At 40.5% G+C, this 8963-nt stretch overlaps 1 protein-coding gene across 1 annotated transcript; it reads right to left on the bottom strand.

Moving 5' to 3' along the window:
• Positions 1 to 2535: 2535 nt before the first annotated feature.
• LOC145459740 (adhesion G protein-coupled receptor L4-like) lies at positions 2536 to 8683 on the bottom strand. Its single transcript, XM_080338292.1, has 3 exons — positions 8678 to 8683; positions 8326 to 8532; positions 2536 to 2763 (listed from the first exon to the last, which is right to left on the bottom strand). The coding sequence occupies exons 1-3, from the start codon at positions 8681 to 8683 to the stop codon at positions 2536 to 2538; spliced, it is 441 nt and encodes a 146-aa protein (XP_080194418.1).
• Between the last annotated feature and the right edge of the window lie 280 nt (positions 8684 to 8963).

Here is an 8963-nt window from a genome sequence, read left to right as displayed (position 1 = left end):
CAAACAACATTAGGATTGAGTAGATCGTGAATGCCGATAAAGAATTCCTCTCGCTTCGACGAACTTACGCGTAAGCTCCACTCAACGCACGCTGCGCACTTACCGCGGGCCGTATGTTGCCCGCCCCTGCTTTAAAGTAATGGATTGCTTTATGTCATCAATATTGATACCAATGTCACCTGAAGTATAAGATTTTACCAAGGTAAAACTTAGCCACTAGATGACCTACCGTTATGGTTTTACTTCCTAGCGACCAGATGTGGTCAAGTACTTAGCATTACTACTCAAGTAGCAATAGCTAATTCAAAGATATAACAAAAGTAATTGGAGTAGAAAACTGAATGCCCAAAACGTATTCAACTAAAATGTTTCAAAAGGTAGATTTGGTCGGGGCGTCACATGGATATTCAGAGTGGGGACGGCTAATTTCGAAATCGAAAGATGTTTCTTCAGGCCGGAAACAAAATGACTCTAAAAACTACGTACAGATCAACCCTCCGAAAATATATACAGTTACCACGATAGGAGTAGGATAGGAATACGAAGTTGTATGTTTTTGCGGCATATGCACCTTCTCATGATAGACATATACCCACGATATGTGCGTATGCATATCATGAGTTCATGATGTGCATATGTCGCTGAACAGGGAAGGTGCACAAATAGCTTTGTAAGGATTTCTAAATCTTGCATCACCTCTCAATGCTATCCCGGTAATGCTGATAGCCAAGCAGGGAATTCATAGACAGCCTACCAGTTAGGGTTGCTCAGAGTTGACCGACTTCCAAATAGTAGTGGCTTTCAATCCGTCCCACATGCCATATACCCTAAAATGTATTCTAGCTATACTCTTTTCTGTAAGTCATCCCTTGTATCTGTGTGCAATATGCATGTTGAGCTGGAAGAATATCGGGTGAAAATGGGTGTTCCATAAAATTTGACTGTTGCGATTGTGCCTAGCCAACTAAATCTGCAATGAATACCAGGGTTTTTGCTGATGTTGGTTTGGGTTGATGCAAAACCTCACTATATGTATAGTTTTGTGTTCGGGACACCATTTTCAAAAATAACACCTTATAAATCCTCAAACCTACATAAAACTGAGCAGCCTTTTGCACTGTTCACCATGAAATAGAATATAACTGTAAGTGTAGCGCAAAAAGTCAGTAGTTTGATTCAAAAACCGACGTGTTGAAGCAAACATCGGTTGTCCAGTTATTCACTGGAAAGCAAGCTGATCACTATAATTAAATAGGCTATACTTGAAGCGGAGTCGATTAACAATTTAAATGATTTAAGCGGGTAGCGAGAGCACCAAAATATATGCCTCCACAACAAGAGTAAGAAGAAATTATAGCTCCAAGCTTTATTGCCGCCGTTGAAGCCTGGAAACATCGGTCGACAGTATGCCACCGACGCAAAAGATGTTTCACAAGCTGAAGGATGTCCAAATATGCGATGTCTCCCAAGTGTCGACTTGGCCGACCCTCACTATGATCACTAGGGCAAGTTTTTGTTGCAGTTAAATCCATGGAAAGTTGCATTTAGTCTTGACGAAAGTTGTAGTAAAAAGTTGCATTAATTTTTTCACATAAGTTGCTCTAAAAGACCACATTTTGCTAGGTTGACTAAAAAAAGGTCAACTTCCCAGTTTGACTAAAAAAAAGTCAATTTTCCGGCTCAGTTCCCGAAATACCCGTCAGAGCGTTGCTTCAGTGCTGATTTACGGTATTTCAGTCGAATTTGGCCGTGTATTTCAGCAAAATCAAAAATACTCTCATGAAAAATCGAAAAAGTTGCAAAATGTTGCATGAAAAAAAATGGACAAAAGTTGCACTATAAGATTCCCTCAAACAGCTTAAAACAGCATTCTACATATCTTACGAGTATTTAGGAAGCTGCCGGAAGCTGTAAAAGAAAGTTGCAAAAGTTGCAAAAACTTGCCCTAATGATCACAAAGCGCTACTATCTAGCAGACTCCGAGAACTAAATAATTCTAGCAGTATCATAAGAACAATTAGAGCGTAATGACAGGTATCTAATTCTGATTTAATTTTTGAAATGCTTTAATGACGAAATTTTAATTCCAACGTAATTTTACGCTTTCCTGAAAATGTTACAGGAGAACTGTGTTGTGCGAAACGAGCCAATCATGGTGTACGGGACATTTGCTATTTACATTTGTTATTCCTATGAGAATGAATTCAAATTTGATATGACATGATTTATATGTTTGCGAATTAGATATTCCGTTTGGATCAAATTATATAATTACAATCTCAATCCTAATGCAATATGGAAAACCGAAAATTTCTCATGTCGTTTAACTTTGTGATATAATTACGGTATGCTACAAAACACAAAATTATTTTGCGTTCTTACGCCATTATAGTACTCGTATACTCTATTTGACTAAAAGCTGGGTTTGGCATTGAATCAATCGAGTAGTCACCACCTCTGCTCACGACCCTGTTTTGGAACCACTATCTAGACTGGTTTGACCAGGAACAATCGACGTTATCAGAAATTCAAATCTCACTGTCTTTCCGTCCCATATCCGCCTGGCTGCATAATCAACGTCACCCCGACTACAACAGCCGGGGTCAGGTAGGTCGCAACGTGGTATGAGACCAAACGGGAAACGGTTTCCAGTCCAAATACTTGGCGCAACGACAGGTGGAGATGGTAGCCTTCCGTGCACATCCAACCAAAGACAACGAGGAACAGATAGTGAAGGCATATCGCGACCCCGGTGCATATCGCCTGCAAAATGAAAGAACAAAAACATATTTTCGTCGATTACATAAAGCGCAGAGGTATTTATCAAAAGGTTTCTTCGACAATGCACACCAGAACTTTACAATTCTGGAGGTAAATACTGTTACGACAAGCAATAATCGTGTATTATGTAGGGGAGATGTGGTACCGATGGATCACTGGGACTGAAAATACTTTGAAAATTCTCTATGATAGTTCCACGATTACACTCCGTGAACCTGTCTACAGTTGCATGCTGCCAAAATCATTCCTCACATACAATAAAATTCGACGTGCGTGAGCTATGGGGTCTCTCCCAGATGTTTTTTTTGTTTTGGGGGGTGTAAACTAAATTTAAATCGACGTATACATTTTTCTTTGTAACCTTCAACAGGAACAAACCAGCAATCATTTTTATTGCGAAGTGTAGGGCTTGTATCAGTCTATATAATGGCACATATTATTTTATTCAATACCTTCCTTGGGTGGAATTTTTTCGATTCATGTATAAAATTCGTAGGGTGGGGACCGATGATACAATAGCCAAATCAAGCAAAATAATCAAGCATACTAATCATGAAACAAGTGAAACATGCCTACGTACAGAAAATATTTATGTAATTATTGCATATGATGTTTTATCGCTATAACGAGGTATTTGGAAGTCACACTGTCGATTTTCAGGCAATATGTATGTACCGTCAAATTTATAAGTTCGAGCCTAAATCGAAACGTGATTTAATGACAACATTTGAGTTAATATTCATTCTATTTTTTGACGGTTGCGACCAAACATTCTTTTTTGACTTGCTGTAGCTTAGATTATAATACTGAGCAAAAAAAGTTGTCACGTTTGAGTTTTTTAGGGTATATGTGTCATAGGTCCCCGGGTCGTGTGCCATTGGACCCACCAGGTGGGGACCGATGATACGTTCGAGCATCAAATTTTGAACGTCCATAAATATTTTTTGAAAAGACGGATATTCATGTATATGTGCGCGACAGGTAGAGCTTGTATCAAAGTGCTGAGCCAGCAAAAGATCTGATGTTTTCGGCTGAACATTTTGGGGCCAGCGATCATTTTCCAATTTTTGATCCATCGGTACCACATCTCCCCTACGCTGACGTAACCATGGAGAGTCGTGTGAGCTGAAGCGTTATCCATCCCAGCGGCTCTCTACGGTCTTTCCCTCTTGGACCGGTAAGACTTCAATACAAATGATGCAGTTTAGTAACCCTCAATTTCATTACTACAAATATATGCGACTCAAATAGGCTATATTATTGGAAACCTCATTGAATGCGTCCTCTTGGGTAGTAGATATGTTAACGTGGTTCTATTGACGTTTCTACAAGGCGAAGTTGGCGAAGTCCTGTTGAAGACTAATCGCTCGATTATGATTATTAGGCATCCTTTGATAGAAATTCGACTTCCCTGTTTGTTATAGCCATCCACCATACTGTCAAGTATAGTGTAATTTCACTGTCGGAATTTACCTAAGTTTGTTTGAAAGTCTCCGTAGCTTTCACATATAACTTGTCTGAAACGAGTAGTATGCTACTTTTAAACAATTTTGCACAACCCTTGCACCAGTGTGCGTAACCGTAAAGGCTCTAACTCAGTGTTTCAAGGAATAAAATCAGACAATATCAGAGAATAATATCGTGCATACCGCTATCCTTTCAACTTTCATTGTAGGCCCACCTCATTGTTATCAACATAGGCTACTCGTAACCAAACTCGACATATGCTACTCGTTGCACAGGGGTTCATTGAAGTAGGTATTAGCCTCGATGGCTAATAATTCTTTTCGTTGTTATTGATTGGTTAGAAAACTCAATATTGCATAAAAGTGACCACCTATGGCATGGTCGGGAACCTATGGCGCGGGAGTCATATATGGCTCTTTTGGATATAAGGTATGGCTCTTGGGCAAATGTTTAATTTTCTACATAATTTATCAATATTTGAACAGCTTCTTGGAGGTACAGAACTGCAATTTACAATTGAATAGTATATTCATATTGAAATAAACCCGAATATTTTCGGCTGACACTCGTCAGGGTTGATCGTCAGCAACTAGTGAAGAATTGGTAACAAGATCGTATATCAACAATCGTATCACAAAATATGACGTCACAAGCATGAAATGTCGAATACCAGAGCGTAGAATGCACTACTTTTTTTAGATGATACACGAGGATAATAAACTAAACTTAGAACTTGACAACTTCCGCAAAATCTTACTTGATAACGGTTACCCTGAACAAGCCATCACCCGCGGCATAAGGAAAGCAACGCAATCTAACGCAGAAAAAATCAACAGCGCCTACCGAACGAACAACCAAAGATGTTTATATCCATCTACCTTGGATAGGCCCTATTTCCACCCGTTTTGAAAAGCAATTGATTTCAGCGGTCAATAAGTGTTACGACAGGGTGCAGACCAGCGTGATTTTCATGACAACGCAACTGCTCTCTGCAACACATAAAGACGTAGCCTACTTCCCGCCCGTCAACAGAGCAATGTAATTTACGAATTTAAGTGTCACTCTGATTGTGGCTACGTGGGAAGAACGTCAAAGCGCTTGCAAGAACGCATAAATCAGCATGTCCCTAGATTCATTAGAACAGGGTTCACCAACACGCGGCACGCGAGGTCATATTTTGCGGCCCGCGACTTGATTTGAGATTTCGGAAGAAAGCTAGGAAAACATTTTGAATTGCTGAAATTGACTTGCAATGGCCGAAACATTGCCAAGATTGAGACGATTAGAAAACGGCATAGGGCAGTGGTTCTGAACCTGGGGGCACTTTCCCTTGTGGGGGCGTGAAAGCATCTGAAGGGGCGCGGAGCTGTGGTCAACTGAACATTTTTCGCGCTCCGCGCGATATACCTCGAATTCATGGTTATAGTTATTGCTCTGTGTATAGTCCCGAATTCATATTATAGAGATCTCTCATCAATATTCTCTCAAAGTATCCGTTTGCTAGCATTATGGACGCATTTTGTGATATGACGATAAGGAAGAGGGAGCAAAATTTTCAGTATCATAAAGGGGGCATGTCTAAAAAGGTTTGAGAACCACTGGCTTAGGACTCCCCCACAAGATCAAGCTATACGTGGAGATGGTTTTTTCAGCTAGTAACGTATCTCGCCAGGTACAAAATAAAATGAAATTGGTGACAGTGATCTTTTGTTGTATTTTCATTTCTTTTATAAAATATTACTTCTTTTGTGGTCACTATCCCCATCGCCTACGTTAGTTAGAACAGCGCTGTACTGATGTAGAGTTTTTAAACGTGGTTGCCTACTTTATATCGACATTGACTTCATGCGGCCCGCGGCCCCTGCGAAATTTGAAAAGTGGCCCGCGACCCGTTTTGAATTGGCGACTCCTGCATTAGAAGCTCACCCTTAACTCATCCGCTCAAGATTGATGCGTAACAATCAAAGGCCATAAATTCTGCAATTGGCAAACACTTGCCTGTGCGAAACATTATCTAGACACACTTTCATTTGTGTGCCTGGGAGTCGACTTTTATCAAAATACATCAGCCAAGGCTGTGTCAACAAAAAGAGTTCGTGTATCATTGAATGGACATTTCATGCTGGTGACGTCATATTTTGTGACGCGATTGTTGATATACGATGTTCTTTTGAATTTTTTTACTGGTTGCTGACGATTAGCCCTGACGAGTGTCAGCCGAAAACATTCGGGTATATTTCAACATGAATATCTGTTCAATGTTGTCAATATTGTAGCAACCCGTTAGTAAATTTTCAGAATGGCCAAGATAATTATTCTCGTCGCAGCATAAACATGTCTTTGAGAGGCGAAGACAGTAGGGTATCCAGAAGGTTAGGGACTCGTATCCTCGTTTTCAAAATCCCTAAATTAAAGTTGCTGTAACGCCGGCGACTAACACCATTCGTTAATTCGAACTACCCGCCACTGCGCTCCTCGAAATCTTGGATTCCACGATACCTTGATCAAAGAGAATAGCAGACATGGCGACGCTGAATGCAGTTTTCAAAGACACGTTGTCTTCCTGATCTACGCCATGAGATAAACTGCCATGGAAGTGATATTCACAATTACAAACCTAAATTGAAAACTACGCCATAGGTATCCATCTTCTTTATTGGTAAGTAATAGCTTTCTAGCACCGCCTTAAAACTGTAGGTGTCGATCAAGTCGATCAATAGTTACGTTTTCTAAATCAGCGCGACGAGTACATTTGAATAATATTTGTTATTGTAAATTCCAAACCAGTAGTTGTCAATCCGGGGTCAGCGGATATTATTTTCAAGAACGGTCATTTTGTTGCTGTTTATCACTAGCACTGAGTTGATATTTGCACAAGACAGACGAGGGTTGCACGATAATTGAGCCAAATTTGAACTAGAAATTTAGGGGGTCCGTCACTGTTTAAAAGGGGTCCGCGAAGACATGAAGGTTGAGAACCAGCACTGTTCTAAACTATTTACGATGAGTTGCGCTATCACAGATGAGGTTTTGGACTGTCTGTGCCTTAACTCTCATTTCACGCTTAATTTTCCAACAGTAAGTATGAAAATTCCGTGATTTCGGGAATAAAAATGTTCAAAATCTAGCCATTCATAAACATCATTGAAGGTTTCACAATTTTCCTTCACTCATCCCTGTTGACATTTGTGAGGTAGTGCCTCACTTGCCTTCCATAACCCAACGTCACTGACGTATCACACGCTGCAGTGGCTATGTGCGGCTGTAGTGACCATGTTTGACTCCACCTACGCATGCGGGCACAAAATTATTGCGCACACTGCGAATCTCATATATTAGTGGTACTAATACGTCATGAATTTCAATTGTGACGTAACAGTTGATTGACTTGTATGGCTCTTCTGTCGAAAAGGGTTCCCGACCCCTGATCAATGGAGACCGTTGCTGACCATTTCAGAAATAATACGTATTGTACAACAGCGAACGATGTGGCCGCCTATCCATATGTATCTTCTTTGTGCACAATTACAGATGTTAAATATTGGATTTCCCACGCAACTTTCTATTGTGTATAACGCCTCATTTTAGTCTCAGCGCCCTAAATCATCCAATTTATCGCTATCACCCTCTTCGAAGTCGTTACCGCCCCCAGGCGGCACCGGTGCCTAATTTAGAAACAATTGCTTCAACACCGTGCAGCGGCATACGTTCCAAACTTCTAAATAAATTTAAAAGTTGATGCTTCATTTGCGTACTTGATGAGCAAGCTTCCAACACCCGGCGCTTGAGAACCACTGATCTAGCTATATTCTCTATATGTCACCTATAGATGCCGATACAATTTCCAACGTGACTGATGCCGTTATTTTTATCACATTGTGCACTCTTGTATTGTATACATTTACAGCTGTTCAAATTTTCAATGTAAAGGCGCCTAATAAAACTGTTTAGGATTTCGCACCATCCCTGGTGATCAGACCTGTTTAGGATTAAGTAGGAGCGTTTGCAATCGAAAATGGTGAATATTGGAAGAGAAACATATGATTCACGTCGGGACAACAGTGCATGTGTACTTACCCTGTTTGTCGTTCTGTCGATACCGACCAGAAACACGAACTGCGCAAGCGCGAAGGTGACGCATAAATTCCGATGGATCGAAGTCCGAACCGATTTCAGTCCCTCGATCAAAGTGAAAAGGGTGGCGGATACCAACAGACAGGCGATGGAGATGCTACATCCGATCTTCGTAATCAACGTGAGAGCCAAGTTATCTACGTCACTTAGCTGAAATTGAAGAATAACAAGGAAAGTTTCAATTTGAGTCACCAAACCCGATTCGCCAAACTTGAATAGATCTTACAGCAATTTGTGGAATAAGGGGTGAGCGCGAACGCAGACCCCACTATCAAAAATTTCACGACCGACTTACCCCCATGTGGGGCAAGCGCCGGAGTCAGCCTTCTTAGTTATTTTATTTCCAAAATAGTAAATACATGTAAAGAATATTCAAATAAGTGCACAGTTTAGGTAGGTATGGGTTCTGGTAGGATAAGATGGCGATCATCTTAAACTCCAGACGGGGTGCGGTCTGGCAATATTTCGGAGATGTTTATTATGCTTTGGGGTGAGTATGTTTTCAATGGGTTCGCTATTTATTTTTATTACATTTTCTAGGGTTTAGGGTGGCTCTGAGTTTTCCGAAATTTTGAAAATTT

The sequence above is a fragment of the Botryllus schlosseri genome, unplaced genomic scaffold, assembly GCF_051294905.1.
Source record: "Botryllus schlosseri isolate E-star unplaced genomic scaffold, Bs_hap1 Bs17a, whole genome shotgun sequence".
NCBI lineage: Eukaryota > Metazoa > Chordata > Ascidiacea > Stolidobranchia > Styelidae > Botryllus > Botryllus schlosseri.
The sequence above is the reverse complement of the archived record's forward strand: the minus strand, read 5'-3'. Positions and strand labels throughout refer to the sequence as shown.